Here is a 21906-nt window from a genome sequence, read left to right as displayed (position 1 = left end):
ATACAACTTGAAACACCTCCATGGGTCCAGCACCAGCCCTGCCACACACAGCTGGATCTGCAGCAGCTACTGGCAGAGCTTTCCCTCCCACACTGTTGTTGCTCATGGTGACGAGATCAAGAGCTTTTTCCCTCAGACTGCTCTCCAGGTCCCCAGTGTCACAGCTCACCTTGGCAAACCCTTGTTGCTTTGGGCGTCGGTGCCGCGAGCATTCCCCTCGCATCTCTAATTGTGGCTCCCTCTGGCACTGAGTATTGAATAATTTACTGCCTGTTCTCCAAGTTTTGCTCCATGCATTTTCTACCACCCGTGCAAAGGAAAAGGAAAGCATCCCCCAGAAGGACGCACGTAAGGACCTACATGCTTGCTGGCACACTCATTCATTTCAGGATGCTAATAGCCTGGGGAAGAGCTCAGGGCAGAGGCTTCATTTCCTCTGCCAAACAGACTGCCATGCTTTTTGACTTGATGTTTCTATTGTTGGGGTGATGTCAAAGGCAGGGAAAGCAGGGAGAGGGTCTCACACACACTAAAGGAAAGCTGCCCAAGGTGGGTGTTTTCAGCAATGGACACTGGCCAAGCAACTTTAGAACTGCTCTGCCACAGAGCAGCTTTTAGGAGAACGTACAGAAAAGAGCTGGGGAATTTATTCCTCCCCTGCCTGTGTCTGTTCTCTATCTGCAAGACATTAAGGAACAACCAGTATGTGTCATAGTGTTCTTGTAAGAATGAGTACATTGAAAGACTGGGATAATTCGATCCTGTGGTGACATACAATCCAAGTTAGTGCCTAAGACAGGTGACCGTGAAAGTCACCTTCACGTATTTGTCCTGAAACAGAGCTGTTCTGAAGTCAGGACAGCAGCTGGGGGGAACTATCTTAGGTTTCACAGCAGAAACATCTGTTTTGGAGACTCCACTGCAAACCCTGTCTGAAGCATTGTGTTCCAGCCTGGACCCACAGGAAAGGCACAGGGCTTGGAAATAAAATCCAAGAGTTGTTGAAACGTTATTCTGCTTTGCAGAAGCTCTGAGGAAAGGGAACAGAGAGGCACAGATGGCCAGGCAGATGATGAAGACCAAGCAAAATGTGGGAAAGAAGCTAGAAAGGGACAGAAGAAAGAACAACAGAGAGGAAAAAAAAACATCAAAAAAGAAAAAATAAAGATGCACATTCACAGGACTGTACAGCCTGCCTGCTTATCTGAAGCATTTCTCTGGACATCCTTCTCCCAAACAGCATGTTTTAAAGCAGGAACATTCTCTCTGGGATGCAGTGGGGACAGAGACAGAAAGTTAAATCATAGAAACAATAGATAACCCAAAAGAAAGCTCAGAAGATTTTTTAAATGTTGAGCGGTCACAAGATTCAACCCTCAGGAGTTAAAAAATAGCAAAACACACACAGACTTCTGCTCTTTGGGCCAGTTTTGCTCACATGTGCCTAAGTCACAGGCTAAGAGTGAGCTCTAGAGGCTGCTGAGGCCCAAGACGACAGCTTGTCCTTATCACATGTCCTGTTCCAACCTTCTGTGCCTTCATCCCAGTGAGCAAGAGGAGAAGAGGCTGCATGTCAGGGTGATGAGCCTTGGCCAGGCTGAGGGTGCGTTTGCCACCCCAGCTCAGCGTCCTCCTGCCTGCTCCTGTCCCCCTGCCCAGCCCGGGTCCAATGGCCAAGGCAGCTCCGTCATCATATGAATCACATTTCCCCTGCTCTGTGCTGCTTAAATGCATCTGCTCTCCGGAGAGGATCATCTTGCACTGCTGGCTGTGCCCTTTCCACCTCACCTCCGCACCCTGCATTCAGCAGAAATGCAGCTCACCCATGATGTGAAGGACACGTCATTTAACCCCTCCCTGGACCACCCAGGAGATGCAAGATATTGGCTTAAATGCAAAATTCTGCCCATGGGAAGCAGATCCTGGAGGGAACAGCATGTCCTGATCTCACCTCCTGGCACCAAGCTGGGACAGGCAAAGCGCAGAGCACTTGCATCCACTCCCCCTTGAAAAATAACCCAGATGCTCAGCTGGTCTGATAGATCAGTGCCTGGTGTTCCCATCCCAAATGGAATCACCAGCTTTCCCCCACCTGCTCCATCCTCGGTTTCCACCACACACTGGGGTCCCTCGTTTTTTCTCCATCAACATTTCTGACAATCTACCACCAAAACATCAGTGTACCCAAAACATCAGTGTACCCCCCAAGGTTCTTTCCCAAACCTTGTATATATTTGTCCCCTTCTCTCCTTCACAAATATCTGCAGAGAAAGGGTCAGCTGTGAACCAAAGCATTGCAAGTTGCACAGAATCTTAGCATGAAAGAGCAAGTTCTGTGAACCCTTTGGGTCACTCTCATCAAGTCCAAACAAGAAAATCTGGAAACCTGGGAGGGAGACTACACACAATTCCAAGTGTTAATCAGACTTACTTTCCATTCCCAAATTGAGAAGAAAGCATTGATTTCCCAGAAAATAAATAAATAAATAAATAAATACATAAATAAATAAATAAATAAATAAATAAACCCTCCAAAGAATGGCAGAAAGCTCCCCCAAAAGTAAAACAACTAAACCTCAGAGGAAGCTTTGGATACAGAAGGTGAATAGAAATCGAGGCAGGACACTGCAGGAGGGGTTGCCTGGGTGGCAGCCGGTCCCACATGTCCTTATGGGGAGCCCTGCTTGCAGGCTGCCTCCAAATCTCTGCAGACATTACATCTGCTATAGCACCATGATGAGGTGAGAGACAGGTTCCATGGAGAAAAGATGGGAGGTGAAGGCTTTGTTTCCTCATAAAATGTGTCACTGCATATTTAAACTGAAAGACTAGAAGAAAAACATATCAATCTTCATTTGGTCCCCCAAGTGCAAGAAAAGAAAAAGGAAGAGAGAACAATTTTTCTTCATCTTTGTTCAGGCACATTTTTCACAGGAAGGGTGAACCCTGTGTTATCAAGGCAGCAATGTGCTGAGAGCAGGCTGGGACCTTCTGTGTCCCACCAGACCGCACGGGCTCCCTTCCCAGAGCAAACACAGCAGCAGCACTGGAGGCATATTCATTGAAAAAAAAAAAAAATCCCAAATCCATATTTTGCATCTTTGCTAAGCTGTAAAAGCCACCCACGGGCCCCTCCTTGCTGGCCAACACCTCTGCATTTTGCAGGGCACCACCCACACACGCAGCTCTCCAGGGCCACCAGCATCACCAGGAGAACAATGAGAACTGAATTTGCTTGTCCCCAAACCCACGGTGCAGCAAGAGCTTCTCTTCCTACAGGCAACATGAGTCTTATATTTGATTTAAGGCTTCAGTCCCACAAATGAGCTGCACCACTGAGCCCCCTTGCGCAGCCCCAGGAGCCAGCACAGCCCATCCCAGCCTGATGCAGCACTAATTGCCCCCCACACTAGTTGTCCCCCCCACTACCCCTCACCTTCGCCAAGAAAAGGCTCCTCCGAGCCCATACCCCACACAAGCCCCTGCCAGTTCAGCCTTCACGCTCACAGGGGCGCAGCAGCGATGCATCAGGGTGCTTTTTTTCAAGGGAGATGAATGAAAACCTCTGTAGTGATCAAACTACACTGGAAATGTAGAACCCAGCTACTTTAGTAATTCTTCTCTGATGCCAGGAGTGTTGGTTTAACCCCCTCTCAGGGCACAGAAATACTGTCTATTCAACACAATTATCGCTGTTTTCTGTGGCACAGCTATGTTCAGTGCTTTAAATTTAGCTTCCCAAACATGCATTTAGTTTAAGATCTAATACTGGATGTTAATTGTATATTGCACAGTAAATGACTGATCATTAAAATGTATTAATTGAGGTTTAACAGCTGTATAATAGATATTACATCTCATACTTATCAGCAAATATGATTTAATAATGAGTTAGGATGGGATGTATGGATGGGAGACGTAGCAAGGCCAGTGAGATTGCAGTCTGTTCTTTGTTTGTTTGCTGACCTAAAGATACTTTTCTTCTACATTTTTGCAAAGCGGCTGGGCAAGCACCAAGCAGATGTTGAGCTTTGACACTCTCACCTGGGGATCTCACTTAGACAAGCCACAAAGAGCTTATGATCTCTATAAAAGGAGAAATGTGGGAACCATGAGCAGTCTCCTCCTTTCTAATGCTTTCACTGCCAAACGGGCTCTTGCAGCACAGTGTGCATTGCAAACCCACTAAGTGACCAGCTCAGCCCCAGCACAACTCAGAGGAGTTTGTCACCAACACCCGAGTACAGCCCCGCTCAGCTCTGTGGGTCTGGGCGGCACAGAGGAGAGGGGAGCACCAGGGCTTCTGTCTGGCTATGCAGTCACCAACATTTCACCCTGTGTCATCCAGCACTGCAGGATGGTACAGGAGGAGCTGGAGCCCTCAGTGCACCTACGATGCAAAAGGCAGCAAATGAGGCTGCAGGCTCTCCTCATTAACAGCAATATTCATGCTCCAGTGTTCATGGCTAGTTAATAAGACTTTTTATTAGAGTCTTCTACACAGTGGCAGAAGGGCACTACGCAGCACTGCAGAAGATATAAAAGGTGGTTTTCCCCTTCCCTCCTTGCGTCACTTGTGTACTCTTCAACAGAGGAAAAAATGCTGCGTGCCCACATTAGCACTGCTGTCTGTGCATTGTTCTTAAGTATATTGATCAAAAACAATAAAGAGTCAATATTGTCCAACATCCCATCTTCCCCTGGCTCCTTGGGGGAGCTGTCAAAATACAAAGCTGCTCCGAGCCTGGTGAGCAGGGCCACCAACATGAGGGAAAACAAAGCCATGAGGTTCTCCACCGGAGAATCCCTTTGGGGTTTCCAAGGCCCAGGGCAACATCAAGGCTTGGAAAATCTCTCAGCTGATGCTGATCCCCTTCAAGATGAAAGCAAGAGCTGAGCCACGGGCATCTGTGTCTCCTGCCTTTGCCCTGCCAGCCACTAAGAGCTGCCCAAAGTGTGTCTTTTCCTATCGCAATAGTAGGAACTTTGTACAAGCCTGCTGATTAATTCCTTTCCAAACATACCTGAGCCCGAATATATATAAGTATATATATATAAATAAAAGTCAAGCAAGCCCTGGCTTATCCTGAGTGCCAGCATCCCCTTCTCTGCCAGACTTATCCACAGCACAGATAGCTCCTGTCACCACTTCCATCTCCAGCATCCATCCTTCAGTGCACACAGAGGGATCCTGCTCAACAACGCTCCCCGTTGGTGCCCAGTGTGGGTGCAAGCAGCATGTAACAGGTCAGGCACAAGGGAGAGCATCTCCGAGAAACAGGATGTTGCATCTTGCTTCTTGCACATTTTCCTCATTATTTTGTTCTAATTTGGCTTTCCTGGTACCTTCTCTATTCAATAAAAGCCAAATGCAAACCGTGTTCCTTAATCTCCGAAACAGCAGCTCACTGCTGAGAAAATAATATAGATGTAACTTCCAGCATCACACACTTTCTTTTCCATTTATATGCAAATGCCGACCTTTCACCCAAGCTGTCTCAAAGAAGTATTTCCTTAAAAATGCAAATAGCATGTTGCAGGCAGTTACTCTGGCTGAGTCTTTCTTATATTATTATTATTATTTCTTTTAACCTTACCAGCACTGTAAAACACAACTGCTAAACTGCACCCCGGTAATAATTACTTTTCCTACCAAATCAAAAGCCTCTGTGGAGACAATGTGTCGAAACACCAGCAGGAGAATTCAGCACAGATGAATTTTTAGAGATGGTTTTGGATAAGCCTGTCCTGGGCCAGGGTGAAGGAAGCAGCTCTGAGACGTGTTGCTGCCGAAAGGAATGAGGTGATGGTTCAGGGTGAGGTTACAAGAGCATTTTCTGTCTTAAACCCTTCCCATGGTGCTGCTGAAACACAGAACCCTCAGGAAGGGGAAAATAACCTGCAAAACCTGGGGAGGTTTGACAGCCTGTGTCCAACCTGCTCTATCAGCAGTTTGGAAACTGGGAGAGAAGAGGAAGAGCAAGTCCGGGCATTGTGCCGCGGAGGGGGAGACAAGGCTGTGTCCGGCAGCGAAGCCAAATATATAAAGGTAATAAATGAGGTTCTTCACACAGAGAAATAGCAAGTGAGAAAAGCTCCAGACAGCCTTGCTAGAAGAGGGCAACACATCATTCAGCTCAGTACCTGTTTCTGAGCAGCAAATATAGATTTTTCCATTATGTAGGGACTAAAAGAAACAGGTGAGATATGAACTGATATTTCCTCTGTCATTTCAGTCATCTATAGATTTAGCTCTAAATGACTCTTCAGTTCTTTCTGCGCTCCAAACCTCCTGAGATGCCCCAGTGTTGACTGTCATAGTCCAAGTGAATTGGGATCTGCCCTGGGACGTTATCCTTGCCAAAGAAAATCATTGCAAAGCCCCACATTGCGGCTGCCCCAAGCTGGGCACACCGAGGTGTTCAAGGAACACAAACCCTTTTGCCCTCAGCACAGGTCTGGGGTCCAGCACCCGCTTGAGCAAACAATATTAATTTTTCTGGATGGGGATTTCTACCCTGTGTGACACCAGGTCATGCAGAGGAGGGAGAAGCTGCCTGGAAAAGCCAGGGAAGATGCTGGCAGTGCTTCTGACGCAAAGTTGGATGACTAAGTGGGCTCCTTCCCAGCTGCCAGCTTGTCTTTATGATATTAAGCTTTTCCTTTCTGCTGCCGTATAAGAAGTGAAAAGTTGACACGTAAGCGTGTGTCACACGGAGTCAGAGAGACAGAAGCAATAAGGCATAAAAGGAGGTGAGATCATCATGTGGCAACAGCTCCCCGGGGGTCAGAGGCAGCACTGCACAGTGCCCGCCAGCTCGCAGCCCCCCAGGATCCCCAAATCATCCCCTCCCGTGCCACGGGCTCAGCACCCCCAAACCAAAGCCCATTTCCACACCAAACCTCCCAGACCGGGGACACACACGGGGTGTCACACACAAAACAGGGCGATGGAGCCGACCCTTCCAATGTCTTTATCCAAAAGGAGCCCCCATTGCAGCGTGCAGGTCTGCCAGCCCTGGGATTATCACTGCTGAATGGGGTGGCTGCTGTGCACCACTTGCTTAAAAAGAAGGAGAATCATCAAATATGTGAAGTTTATAGCCCTGCTGCCACCACTCTTAGCGCTCCTGCGGACCCCGTGTAATTGAAATTAAATAGAGGCAAGTGATACCTTTCTGTCTCTCCCACAGCAGCCTGTGCTTGCTTGTGAATATGAAGTGGGGATAATGAGGCAGAGGGACAAGGCAGCAGCTGGGTGCCCATGGGCTCCTGGAGCAGCTTTCATCCAGCCTCTTGCACGCACTGAGCCCCCTGGGCTGCAGCAGTTTTACCCCAAAGCGGAGCTGGGAGAAAGGAAACCCTGAGCCATGCATTCAGTCCCTAGAACCCCCAGCCAAGAATTAGCTCATATCCTCTAACTGGGAAGTTTAATTCTCCTCCAAACCTTTGTTTTCCCAATGCTCCCCTCTCTGATGGGGTGTTCTTGCTCTCCTCGGCAATGCTTCCTGCTCGGGGATGCAGCCAAACTGCCAGAGCCATTTTGCTGGCCCGGCAGCAACCAGCATTCCCGGCAGCTGGGGGGAAGCTGAAAGTTTCTAAGGGATGCAGGAGAGGAACTGACAACCCTGCGCTCCTCCAAGACACTGCAGGCAAAGTTAACTGTTTAGACTGTCATTTTTTTTAAAGCAGTAACATTGCTCCCAGGCATTTTTTTAAGTAAAAAACCAGAGCAGCTCTCTCCAGAAGGCTATTAATCCTCTCCTGTCACTTGTGTTCTTGGAGAGAGCGTTTCTCTGGGCAAAAGCAGCTAGTTGCTCGCTGACTAATTACATCAAAATATTTAGGGCAACAGACAAACCTTTAACTCCACCTGCCAGAAGCTCGTGAGATGCAAAGCTTCAAAATTGTGAAGGAGAAATGTACGTATCAGCAGGAGAACCTGGAACTCCAGACTCACTCATAGCCACATCATTTTTCAAAGGAACGAACTTTCCTTCCTCTCTGCAGAGCCACTGGCATTGGGTTAACTTTGCCCAAGATAACCTTACCCAGTATATCCCCCACCCAAGGTTCTTTTTGGTTGGAAAAGACCCTCAAGATCATTAAGTCCAACTGTTAACCCAACACTGGCACTAAACTATGTCCCTAAGAACCTCATCTCCATGTCTTTTAAATACCTCCAGGGATTGTGGTTGTATTACTTATAAATAAAGATTTTTTTTCCTTTTCCAGGGAAGGGAATTAATTCGTTTTCTCTCATTCCTATGCAGGTGCATGGGTTTTGGGTACAGAGTGAGGACTGGAGTCACATACCCAAAGGAAGGCTCTTGCTTAGGCTTCGAGCCCCATTACAAGAAAGTTTTCAGGATGTCTTGACTGAAACCAAGCAACTTCTCTCAAAGCCCATCTGACACCTTCTCCCCTCCCAGCAGCAGCCTCCCCTTGGGACATGGCGTGGCAGACCAGACCCAAAACTCTCACTGGACATCCAACCATCAGGGTTTGGGCTCTGATTTACTTTCCATCCCATCACCCCACATCACCTGTACAGCCAGAATGGGAGAAGTCAGTGCTGAAACAGGAGAGCCAAATTCTGCATTCAGGTGCTAAACCTGATGTTCTTCCAAGGGGATTTGGTTGTCCAAGAGCCAAAATGAGCAATTCAAACTCAAGTTTTGGCCCCAAACTCATGGTGACCAGACAGACATCCCTTTCCACCCCCCAGAGCTGCCTGTCCCCATCCAGGGAACAGCAGGGACAGGGAAAGATGGCTCCAAAACACAGGATAACCCAAGACAGCTGCCAGGGAGGTTTCTCCGCCCCACAGGGTGTTTCTCCACACAGGTAATTGGGTACTCATCACTAAACTTAATGAGCCACACTCAGGGAGCCCAGCGACAAGAACAAGGCAGGGTTATTGAACATAAAACTGTTGGTTTCGAGGAACTGTTTAAAAAAAAAAAAAAAAGTAATTCAAAAGTACTCAGAATATCACCTACAGATTTTGCCAGCAATACATTGGGTTTTAAATACTATGTGCATGAAAGCTCCCCCAGAGCCACCTCTTATACCTTATAATAACATTCACCAGGGGATCCTCCTAATGTGGGGTTTGAATCCATTGCTGTTGAACACACCTGACTCCTCGGCTCGCAGAGTGTTCAGGTAAACACACCCACGAGCTGCTGCTCAAACGACAATTACAATCCTCAGCATCGATCAGAAAGGTCTGATCGCACCCACAAGAAGCGAGAGGCTTCCCCAAAATCAGCACAGACCCAACTTGTGGATGCTGTCCCAGGGAGAGCCACGCACTTGCCAAACGGTTCCAAGCAAAGGAACGATGAAACCCAGGTCTCTACCGCAGTGTATATTTAATTAGAGGAAAGGCAGCTTATGCAGCAGTTTCGAAAACATATTGTCTTACAGCATATTGGATATTTGTATCTTAACAGCTCAACATCGATTTCTTTTATGTAAAGGAAGAGGGGGGAAGAGAACTGTGTGCCCTAAGTTGTGTTAGCTCCAAAGAGACGCCTGTACCACTTGGACTAATGTTTAGAGTAATCAAAGGCGTGAACTCATGTATTATGTATGGGAATGAGAGTTTTCAGTCTTCTGCAAAAAGGAATCTCCAGCGTTTGGTATTTTGTTAGCAGGCTGGCACCATATGGCTCTCCCCTGCTGATATTCTTTCACACCAGAACTTTATGTTCAGATGCTTTAGTTAATATTTTACCCAGCAAGCATAAACAAGATGCAAAGATTGCAGTCGACAGCAACCTTCTCTCAAACCGTATACCCATGTTAACAGCGAAGGCTTCTTTCAGCAAGTAGTTTACTGAACACATGCCTGCCTTCCTTTTCTGTTCTTTTTTTCCTTAAGAGTCCAAGCTGGCCATTTGCTTTAATTGCCTCAGCATCAAATAAAACACAAGCACTGAACCCACACAGGACATTTTCACTCCCTTTCTACTTAGTTTTCTGGCTGGTCCAAGGCAGCACTGGATGTGCGCGGGTGCTGCACAAATACAAATTCTATTTATGTGCAATTCAAGGCTGCATCTCAGCTTGGTTTTCATTTCAGCCTAGTTATTATCTCAGGAAGGTAAAGCTGCCTCTTCTCCACTACTGAAGCAGGGATGGAACATCTGACAAAGCTCAGAGCCCACAGGGAACCCTCACCTGAGCTCCAACAGCCCAATCTGACCACACAAGAGCAACTACATGGAGTATTCAACTTGACGGGCTTCACCAGGACTTGCGTTTCCCCCAAGTCTGACACATAATCTTGGAAAACTCCAGCTTAGACATTTGGCTCCAAATATTACATTTAGATTTTCTCCACTCCCCCCCACCCTTCAATATTATTCTTTAATATTCTTAAAACAAATAAGACCTAACAGATGTCTTTCAGCCTGCACTCTTATTAATGAGAATATTGTAAGAATGGAAATCAGGTCACAAATGTTTAATACTTTGTTTAAAAAGTCTTCAGCTTCTTTAAAGAGTTCCACTAATCCCAACATGACAGATGTACAAGGCAGTTTTGCTTGGGGCAGATTAAAATGCTCGCTCTGATTTGCTCTTTCATTTGGTCTGATTAAAATAACATTGCAAATTTTTTTAATGTGCTGACTTCAAAATAAAAAAGGAAAGAATAAAAAGTGACCAGTAAAGGCCAGCATGGTCACAATAAAAGCAAATTTATTGTTGCTAAGATTAAAAAAGCAAGACAAAAGGAACTGAGGGACAGCCAGCCCATGCTCAGGTTAGCGTTAAAGCTCTGTGTTAAAGATAAAAGGAGGACCTTTCCAAACTATGTTTTTCCATTTGAAAGTGTTTATTAATCTATTCTCTCTGAAGCAAAAAGTTCAATGAAAGACAAAGATCAAAAGTATTTTAATTCAGGTGAAAATTGTGGTTTATCCTTAAAAAAAAGAAAAAAGAAAAGCAGGGTGTTACAGAGTGGGTCACTTCATTATTCTGCTATAAGACTGACACTTGCTGGGAACAGCCCATTGGTAGGACGAAGTGGTCTCGGCCACCCTTTCCTCAACTAAACTGCGCCTAGAAATTCTCTGTTTCCTTTCCTGATCCCCCTTCCCTGGACAAGTTTTCACAGCCAAGTTCATTTCCTCGCTGCTGGAAAACACACTGGCATCCTAATCACAACTGACAGCGTGCACGGCAATGGATGCCCCGGGATGCTCCGGTGGGATTGCAGTGGAGCAGGGAAACAGGATGGAGCCCTGGTTTCACTCACAGCCCATCTCCTTTCCCCATGCTCATCCATAAACCAGCCGGAGCCACCGGAGCTTTTTCCCTCCTGGCTCTGCACAAAAGCAGCCACAGCTCCCAGTGCCGGGTCCCTCCAGGGTGTTGCTGGACCAGTTTCACACAGGCACTGGACAGAGGTATTGCTTTACAAAGCAACCAGTGACGCTCAAAATTAGACACCCGAAACGCAAACTCCTGCTTAAAGGGACCAGGTTTTCACACTAAGATCCCAGGCTGTTTAGCCTGGACCGTTCTGGCCCAGGAACTTTCTCTGCCTCCCCATCCCCACCTGCAAAATGACAGCAAGGCCTCACAGAAGTACTGTATGGGTGAATGAGCGCAACTATAGAAAAACATCAGTTTTGTGTTGTGTATTTAGCCGTTTTTCCTTAGAACACCAGCTTGTGCCTTCTATAAAAGAGTCCACAGAAAATCTGCAAAATGTTTCAAGTTTTTGAGGATCACCATTCAGGTGATTTTTAGTGTTTACATTCTTTAAAAATGTAAACAACACATGTTGATGCCTCTCAGATGTCCTCACCTCACTGTCCACCGCCAGATGCTCCCATGGCAAAAACAACCTCTTCCCAGAGGCAAAGCATCTTGGAGAAGTGGAGGGATGCCCTCCTACTGGGAAATCCAGCAAAGCTGCACGGGGAGGAGACTCTTGGAAGCTGCTCTTCACCATCCGTGTTTTCCCAAAGGGCTGAGCCACCACACAGGTGCTCCCGGTGAAGCAGCTCCCAAGCTCTGCAAGGACAAACACTCCACATTCAGAAATTACCTTCCATGAATCAACCTGCTAGGAGGGGGAACTTGCTTCCTCCAAACGCACACAAGCCAAGCTCTTTTCTCCTTGGTGAAAATATTGAGGGGCAGTGAGGGGTGACATTGCACTCCCACTTCTGAAGGGAGCAGAAGGGATGCCCCAGCCCTGCTCTTCGTCATTACTCTTGACCTTGTTCCCAGATCCCAGATCAGAAATCTCGAGTAAATTCATTTCACTCTAAAAGCAAGGTGATTTGGGGCATTTCTCCCATCCCAGAAACTTTTCATAGCACGTGCTTATCACCAAGCTTCTCTATTCACACCACGATCTCCTCTCTGAGGATTAGGTGATGGGCCAAGTTTCTACATTGCAAGGGTAAACAGGCTCAGAAGTGATATAGAATATTTTAAGATGGGAAGTTTCACACGAGCCAGGCTAAAGGATGCTAGAGATGTGGGGGGACTTTGCATTGCACAGCCAGGGAGAGCAGCGCTGATGTGTAGGTGGTGGAGTTATTCTTTGCAAAAACCAGCAAAACCCAGGAGAAATGTGCAAAGTGTGAGGCTTCCTGACAGCAACTTCTGCCCTGACAAACCTCTAGAAATACCTGGAAACTGAGAAGATGGGTAGAAGTTAATCCCAGCCTGCTAGTCCCTATCACACTGCTGCTGTAGGGCTCTCTCCCCAAAAGACAAATAACCCTGGGGTCTGTTAGCTTCCCTCCCCGCTGTCAGCATCCTTGTCTGCACAGCTAGAGAGTAAACAGCATTTGCACAGCAAATAACTCAGAGCAGGACTTCTTAGAGAAATAAAAGTAGCACATGGTGGTGTATTCTTAGCTCTAAGTTTACAGCGTGGATCCTCCACCGTCAGCTCCCACGTACGAGAAAGAACAGCTACAAAGTGGTGACGGAGATGTCCTTTGTTGTTAAGAAAACAGCTCGAGTAACCACACCATACAGTTTGCAGCTGTAAAACTAAGTCCTTCTCATTTGCAAACTGACACATACACACAAAAAGCAAAGGAGAGACCGGGTATTGCCCCCTACTTTGCCATTAAATTCTCGTGTCTGACTTCCCAGTGGTGAAGCGATGCTTCCCCTCCCACCACCTTCTCCCTCCCCTGCCCACGCTGATTTCATGTCTTCTGGGAAGCCCAGCCCAGCCGTGGCGATTTCCCCCGCACACTTCGGCCTTTCCTGTAAACCTGACGCTTCCCCTCATCACTCAGCTCTTGGGGGGGCAAAGAGTCTCCCCAAACCTTCGAGTGAGGTGGACAGCAGCACCGCTTGCAAAATAAGCACCCGCAGGTTGCAAAAGGAGTGTTCTGTCCCTCACCGGACAGGGAGCTAGTGACAAATTTTGCGTTGCATCTCCTGATTATTTTCAAGCTCAGGAGAGTGAACTCACTTGCTCTCCTCAAGCCCTGGTGCAAAACCACGGTGGGATTTGGGGGAAGGAGAAGAGTTTCTATTCCTGAGCACCCAAAGCTGTGTAAATCAGCCTGGTTAGGGTCTATTGCTGATTTAGGGTGCACTGCTCCCCCCAAAGCCCAAGATGAGCAGCATGCCCTATCAAGAAGCCAAGTTTGGAGGCAGCCGCTCAAAGCGAAGGCTTCCGCGGGGGCGGGAGGAGGAGTGGGGGGGAGTTTAGCACTGCCTGATAAAATGGCAGCTGCTCTGACGCCGAGCTACGTCTTGCTAAGCCAGCCCTGCCCTCATCATCTGACTGCCGGGAACGGGGGCCGCTCCGCTGCCGGCCCCCCCCGGGGACTCCGAGGGACGGGGAGCGCAGAGCCGGAGCTTCGTCTGCCCACCCCCAGCTTCGGGTCGCTGGGAAAAGTCCCGGCCCATCAGGGTTAGTCGCCGGCCTAATGACTTCCCCCAGCCCGCGGCTGGAAGGCGCCGGGGTTCGCTGTGTGCCCCCCCCGGGGCCATTAACCGACACAGCCCGGCTCTACAAAACAAAACCTGGGGGAGGTGTGGGGGCCGCTGCCCCGACCCCTGGGCTGCTCTCCCCCTGCTCTGTGTCCTCCCTGCTTTGGGGACACGGAGGAGCCTGTGGGCAAAGGGAGCAGGAACCGACTAGCCACACGGCGAGGGCGTGGGGGTAAAAAAGGGGAAGGCGAGGGGACACCAACGCCACCCTCAGCAGTGACAATCAGCACTGTCCCGAGGCGGGACGCCCCTCCGACCGGGCCGAGCCCCAGCATCCCCCTTGCAGGTGCGCCCAGGAGGGTGCGAGGTGGGGGGAGCTGCATTTCCGGCTCTCCTGCAGTCCGAGTTGCCCCTGCTGTCCCCTCTCCCCCCGAGGGCTGGGACGGGGAGCAGGGGTCGGATTCACGGCCTCTTGTTCGGGGTTGCGCAGGGGACAAGCAGCTCTGCCCGCCCAGACGCCTCCTCGACGAGACCCCCGGGAAGTCGCCGCTCACCCCCGGGGAGACGGTGCCCCCGCCGTAACGGCACTTCGGGCCAGACCCGGACCCGTCGTTCCGGGGTACACGGACCCCAGCTCCGCCGGGATAACAAGGGTCAGCTCCCGTCTGCTTTCTGTGAAAGGATAAACTCAACTTTCTGAAGGACTTTGCCGACTCAACTAGCCTTTGGGATCCCGCAAACCCCGTACACCACTTGGAAAACAAAACAAAACAAAACAAAACAACAACAACCAAACAAAAAAACACGCAAGCAAAAAGTTATCCTTGTTCTTCCCGGGGCAGGAGAAAGAGGGGAAAGGAGAGGAGAGGGAAGGCAGCTTTGAGAGAGAAAGAGCTAAAGGGGACAAGTCGTGCCCGGGCTTCTCGGGCCGCAGCAGCAGGCGGTGGTTTGCGCTTTGCAACATGCGCCTGCTCCAATCTGCGCCGCTCGGGAACAATAAACAGGATCATACAAAGAAGTGGAAAGGCGGCATCTTTGCTTCTGGTTTCTATGACAGCATCAGAGACAAACCAACTATAAACTCTAATTCCTGGATTCCTCCTCCCCTCCCTAACTCCCTTTTGTCTGCCATTAATTAAAGTGGCCATATGGAAAAGACTGATAATAACAGCAGATGAGCCAACGAGAGAGGAGGAAAGGGAAAGAAAAAAAATACTAAAAGTAGCGGCAGGGCGATGGCGAGGATTTATCCCGAGCTTTTTGCACTTGTTTTCAGCGGCTGCTCGAAGCGAGGGGGCTCAACAATAGCGGGAGGAGAGCGGAGCGGTCGAGCCCCCTCCTCTGCCCCGGCAGCCAGGCTCTGGGGGAGCTTCTCACCCCAGGCCTCCGGCTCCGAAGGGCCTGATCCCAAAGACCTGCCCCTTTGTGTAGGGACGTTCGGAGGGTGCTTCGGGGCCGCCTCCCCGGGGAAGGTCCGTCCTACTCACCGGCAAACTGCGCCCCAAACTCAGCCTAACTCGTCGGGGTCGATCGCAGTGCAAGCACATCCTCAGGCACCAGCCCTCCCCCCAAATTACTCACAATACAACAACAACAAAAAAACTTTGCTAAAATTGATAAAGAGATTAGCCAGGCAAAGCCTCTTCCGAGCCAGCTAAAAATAAGAACCCGCAGATTTCTGTCGTGGTCAATGTATAGAGAGAAATCCACAAACATGGCACACTTCCCTTGTTCCTCGCTGCTATAAATAGAGAACTCTCAAGTAGTCAATATGGGGGGGTGGGAAGAAGAGGAAAAAAAAAAAAAAAAAAAAACAGAAAGAAAGAAAGAAAGAAAAGTCTGCCAGTGGCAAGAGCGAGCACCCGGCGGGCGACTTGAGGGGGCAAACGCCAGCCCTCCGCACCCGCGGCCATCGCACCCCCCGCCGGGGCGCGGAGCTCCCCAAAGACCGAGGAGTGAGAAACTGCAGACTCGGGCTGGAGTTTTTGTAGAAAGGGGGTTGTGGTAGCGGGGGGTAGAGCCCAGAGAGGGACGCGCGGAGCCCCTGTCCCCGCACCGCGGGCTCGCATCGCCATCAGCACCTCCGAGAGCTCCGCTGCCGCGGAAACTCCTCCCGGCGCCCCGGAGCGTCTTCTGCTAAAACCGCGCACGGTTCCCTCCGGATAAACATCCACAGATCTCGCGGTCCACAAACCCGGCGAGCATCCTCTTCCAGAAATATTCAGAAAGTTTCCTGGCCGAATGCGATGTTGTGCCTTTTTTTTTTTTTTTTTTTTTAATAAATCTCTTCCTTTCTCGGCTTATTCAACCTCTTTTCAGTCAGAAGCATAACATGTCCACTAGCGTCTCGCAGCCAGCGAGAGAGCGAGCGAGCAAAGATGGACCTAAGAGCATGATGATCATCATAAAAATCCCCTCGGTTCTCCAGTGCAATTTTCAAAACAACAACCCAGCCTTGGTGCTCTAAAGGCGAAACGCCTGCGTCTGTTTACATCAACTGTGTGCTCCGAAAGCCTTTCCCCTCTGTCTCAATCCAAGGGAGGGTGAGGAGGAAAAAAAAAAAAAAAAAAAAAAAAAAGGAAAAAAAAAAAGAGAGAGGCGGAAAAAAAAAAGAAGAAAATAAAAAAGCCAGCATTATCTGCCTTTGTCAGCGAAAGAACATAATATTGACTTACCTTTCCCCACAGCTATTGTCTGCCCCTTTGCAAAATGACATCACGGAAACCAATCATGAAATTTGCATGGGGGAGGTTGTGGGGGGAGAGTTCTTGGAGGGCAGCCCACTTCCCTACACCAGTAACACGCGTGTAAGACGGGTTGTTGGTTTCAATTAAATATCTGATACTCCTTAGTGTGTGAACTCTTAAGCCTGCTAAAGGCAATGTCTCATTTACTTAATGACCGCTCTCATTAATGGAAATGGCACAGAGGGGGCTTGCTGCGCCTTCCCTTTGTAAATACACTACCCATGAACCCTTGGGGTTGCAATATATCTGTTTACTCTCTGAGGTGAAATAAATTTACAGTATAGCATCAAAAAGAGAGAGAGAGAGAGAGATGGAGCTGCTGACTTGAGTGCACAGAGAGCTGGGGCTCTCCCAGCCCCGCCAGCCCCTCTCGCCGACCCTCCCCCTTCCCGAGCCCCAGCAGAAGGTGATTTTCCCCGAGTTAATTCATAATTAATATGCACGAGGCTCGGGGCTCCTTTGATAACAGCAACACAAAAGGACGGCGAGTGCGACAAGCGCCGTGCCGTGTACCCCCCCCCCGCGCATCCCAACGCGTGGTACGGCCCAATAATTCCTAATAGCAGCAAGCAGCGAGTGACAGATGCCCTGGGTTAGCACAGCTCCAGCGAAAGTACTTTACAATATTTATTGGTGGTTAGGAAGATGACCTATCACCATAAAGAACAGACTGGGAAATTTATAGCCTCTATGAACCTGGAAGTATTGCATATTAGCTGATATACATATTCAAAAGCGACTGGTTAAAAGGTGTATAAATATTTTTTTTCCTCCCCTTAAAAGAAGAAAAAAAATAAATGACACAACGTATTCCCATCAGACATCGCCTTGTCCCGCGAAGGACGGATCATGGCTCAGGCAGTTACATTTGGGCTTCGTGATGGGAAGGAGAATAACTTAAGGATAAATCCTAAAAGAAAACGGTGACTAAAATAGTTTGGGGATTGTTTCTAAGTGAGAAAAGTGCGTGTTCTTCCATTTCCTCCCAGAAAGAGCCGCACTCTCCAGGAGCCAGCAGCATCTTTACTTGGAAATGCTTCTGTTCGGTGGAGATCTGCCCACTCCGGGGGGAGAAAGTCCTCGCCGAGCTGAAGGCTCTGGGGGGGACACCGGCTCCATGCAGCAGGAAGGGCATTAGCACCGTCCCCACCCGCCGGACCGGAGCATCAGCACCGGGAATGCAAATTTTCGGAAATAGCGGGGGAAAGCCCAGGCGTGCTGCAGCCCCCTGGGGCGGGGGGGCGTGTCATCTTTCTACCCAGCACTTTCTCCCGCACCCTCACGCCGTCCCCAGCATCTCCGGGACGATTAAGACTTTATTGTCATCTTAATGAACATTTCCGAAAAGACACACGAGCTCACAAATGGACTGAAACCCCAGGAGCCTTCACAGAGCAGAGGCAGAGCCTGGCAAGGAAAGTTGAATCCCGCGGGAAAGTCCAGCTCCAAAGCTGCGGGAGCCCAAATCGTCCCTCCCCAGCTCCCCGCCACCCCGGCCACGTTCGGATCAGGCAGGAGGGGGGAAAAGCTTCTTAAGCTGCCCAAGGTTTCAGCCCATGCCCGCTATTAGCTCTGCCGGACACCCATCTGGCAGCAGGGGCTCGAGTGGGCACTGGACACAACCCCATCTCACCCACGGACTGTTACAGGAGCACGTGGCAGGGATGAGTGATTCAGTTTCCCATTTAATGCATTTTATTGAGAAGAGGATGACAGAAATGCTAATTTTAAACTGTTTGGGCTGCTTCGGAGACTCTTACAATGCTCATTTCCACAGCTTGCAAGCCTGGTGTGCTCCTAAACCATTAACAGAAAGGAGGTATTCAGCAGAGAGTACTCCTGAAAAGCCATTTTCTATCTCCTTTGGACACACCACGAAGACAGGGATATTTTACATCCTAAACCTTTGGCATTCAGAAATTCTATTAAACTCTTATCTGCAGGCAGCAGGCCTGGTGCTACACGGCATCTCCATTGTTCTGCACCCGCGATAGAATCAAAGGGAAAGACGGGAGGACTCAGCTCCTCTCCCCTCACAAAGCTGCCTAGTCCTCTCCACCACTATTTCATTTAGAGACATAATGCTAAAACTTGAGAAAAAAAAATAACCAACAACACAATAGATGGGCTAGAAGGCAGGAGGGGACTGTGTTTACTTGCTTGTGTTTCCACATAAATTTGTGTCCACCCACACTACATGCATATGAACATACACAAATATGCAAACATACCTGTGCCTCTGAGTGTTTTATTACTGCCATTGTTGCATTTAATAACACACAATGCACCGAGAAGCCCTAAGGCAGCTCACAGCTTTGATACCATTCTACTAAGCTCTATGTTGTGAGAGGGTGTTTGGCTTTTCTTTGTTCCCAAACTCCTCAAACTTCCCCCTCCCCTCCAAACCTCCCCAAACATTGCGAACAAGCAGCTCCTGACCCGCAGCTCCTAATGACCAACCACAACTCCAGCAGCCGGCAGAAATCTCCATCTCGCAGCCTCCAAATCCCTCCCCACCCCCGAAGATCTCCGGGTCAGACTGGCCAGCAGCAAAACCCACCAAAAAACAAGCTGGAGGAGCCCACGGAGGGACGCGAGGCCACGCGTGGGTGCGGCGGCGGGTCAGCACCACGGCGCTGGACAGCTCCACCCGCTCCCGCTTTTCAACACGTTTGACACTTATAAAGCATTTTTCGATTTCCGCCCCCCCCCAAGCTTTACAGAGTCACTTTACGGCTGTTTTCAGGGAGGAGATAATTATTACGTGTTCACAGGTCTGAAAGAACTGAGGCTTTCCCAAAAAGAGCCGTACAGCACAGAGGGATAAAATAAATATTCACGTATTTTCACTTTCAGAGCGGTGGTTGAACCGGGTTCTCCAAGAGTCCCTCTGTGTGTATCGACTGCAGGAGCAAAATGATTGTAAAAAAGTAGATTCCCTTCATGCCGCCCCTCTTGCATTTTGTTTAATACCTTACTATGCTCATGCTTTCAGATCAAACATTTCAAGTTTGAGTTTTTCTTTTTTTTTTTTTTTTAATAAACCTGATTTTCCTTGTGTAAATACAAAATTAAAACCGCTGTGCTGAATTTTGTGTTCTTCGAGTCTGTTTCAAAGTAAATGAGATCTCAAACTTTATGCATTTGTAATTGGCACCCACTTCTCCGGTTACCAGCTGGGGGTGAAAGATTTTTTTTTTTCCCCTTGTTTCTTTCTGAAAGCTTCTATGCAGATGGGCTGGCTGCCTTAATGCCTCAGACTACAATTAGTGCTGTTGTATGCCGAATAGAAATGGCCAGCATTAATATTGTATATGGAACAGCTGAAGGGTTGAGAAGAAACCTGCCCACTACAGGCCCCTGGCAGATGGAACAACACGCACAGGCACAAAAAACTTTTAATAACCCTTTGCTCGCCCCTTCTCCCCGATTTGGGCGGTTCCTTCCCGAAGAGGCAATGCCTTTGTCTAAACCAAATCTCGAGCTCTTTGTTTTGTGTGTTGTTTTTTTTCCCTGAAGAACAACAATTGGAGCAATCACCATCTTTTGCAAAAAGGTACCTCGCATAATCTCCAAAACTTTCTCCTTTCGCGCCTCGGTTAATGCAGGCACTGAAACACACTCAGCTGAACAGGCGCGAATTAACTTTTTATTTAATAACACCCTACCTTGCCCTTTTATTATCCAGCAATTTGCAAAAAAAAAAAAAAAAAAAAAAGAAAAGAAAAAGCAACCCAAACGCCACGCTCCCCGCCCCCCCAGTAGAATTGTGACCAGAAGTGGCAGAAAACAGGATTTTCTTTCTCCTTCCTCGTCCTTTGTAATCAGGAAAAACCCGCGGTAGCGGGGACAAAGCCCCTCCGGTGCCTCGGAGCAGCAGCACCGGGGGCCGCGCATTCCCCTCCCCTGCACTCACAACCCGGGGCTAGGGGGAAGGGAATCAGCACCTCGCTTGTTAAACGCAAACACGGGAAACCTGCGCTCTGAAACGCCCTCGAGGAACCGCTTTGCCCCACGCAATCAGGGGAAAATAAACACCTTAAAAACAACAGGAGAGTTTGTGGGTCCTCGATCTCTCCCCGCCACAGCCGACCGACCAAGCCCCTCTGCCAAGGCGTGGCGTGGGCAGAGTTAAGCTTCTCAAGTGCTCTAGAGGACAAACGAGGGGGGGGGGCACTGAGGAACCCCCTCCCACACACACTCGCAACCCCCCCATCCACCGGCGAACCGCTACAAACCGAGGAAAGTCTCGCAGAGCTTCATCCTTGCCGGGTGGCGGTGGCTGCCTTGGCCCGGGGCGATGTGGGGGGAGCCGGGCGGGAGGGAGCGGAGCCGCCACGGGGTTTTACTCCATCATCCCTGGGAAAAGTTGCCGTCCGGAGCAAAAACTTATGGGCGGTGGCGGCCAATGGGACCTCGGCGCAAAATCACTGCAGCGCACTCGGCGGCCAATCCGCGGGGGCCCCGCACAATGGCTCTGGTGTGTGTCCCCGCTGCCCCGGGGATACGTTTCCCTCCCCCCCATCCCTCCTGGCTGGGCAGGGGGTGAGAAAATGGGAAGGGAATCCGTCCTCCCCAGCGGTCGGGGTCTCAGTGCCTCAGTTCTGCCTTTAATTAGGACAGAGATGAAATGACAGCATGCAGATCCCAGTGGAGGGGTGGATGGGCTAGAATCCCCCCCTTACTTCCAGGCCAAGCATCCCCAGGGAGCCCCATCCACCTCAGCTATGTCAGAGTAACCCCAAAAGACACTGTTTCTGCTTGTGAAGTGACAGTCCCCCAGGGTCACCCAGGGGACAGGGGGAACATGGGCTGGCAGGGGACTGGGAACCCCCTCACATGTCCCAGTCTGTTTGAAATTCAGGAGGCTAATGATGGCCACAGACAGCTTTTCGGGTGCTTTGGACAAACCCAGGGTGTGTGGGGGAAAGGAAAAGAGAAAATTGCTTCTGGGAGAGATCCGGAGTGGAAGAGGATGGGATGTCCCTCTGCCTCAAAGGACAGATGGCAACGTTGGACTGAACTGATCCCAGCTGGAGAAAACTGGCTATGGGCCAGTGAGGAACACTCTCACTGGCCTCCCAGATGGAAAAGAAGGGAAATAGCAGGAAATAATAATGATAGTAATAATAATAATAATAATAATAGAAAACTAACCAAGATTATGATTACTATGTATGATAGCACCAAACTTTGTTACCCCACTGGCTTGGAAGACAAAGTGCCTTCT

At 49.2% G+C, this 21906-nt stretch overlaps 1 protein-coding gene across 12 annotated transcripts in view; it reads right to left on the bottom strand.

The window, feature by feature from the left end:
• Positions 1-21413, bottom strand: part of MYT1 (myelin transcription factor 1) — a 63370-nt gene extending 41957 nt beyond the window's left edge. The window contains exon 1 of one of the 12 annotated variants that reach the window (XM_021282672.2): positions 20915-21413. In XM_021282672.2, coding sequence (XP_021138347.1) covers positions 20915-20939 — 25 coding nt within the window. In that variant the 5' untranslated portion in view covers positions 20940-21413. Of the gene's footprint in view, positions 1-169; positions 2460-11824; positions 15978-16010; positions 16513-16604; positions 16870-20914 lie in introns of those variants that run through there. The other 11 variants (XM_065032303.1, XM_065032301.1, XM_021282682.2 and 8 more) reach the window with 11 other exon arrangements.
• Positions 21414-21906: the final 493 nt, after the last annotated feature.

Source organism: Columba livia, chromosome 16 (genome assembly GCF_036013475.1).
Source record: "Columba livia isolate bColLiv1 breed racing homer chromosome 16, bColLiv1.pat.W.v2, whole genome shotgun sequence".
Taxonomy (NCBI): domain Eukaryota; kingdom Metazoa; phylum Chordata; class Aves; order Columbiformes; family Columbidae; genus Columba; species Columba livia.
The sequence above is the reverse complement of the archived record's forward strand: the minus strand, read 5'-3'. Positions and strand labels throughout refer to the sequence as shown.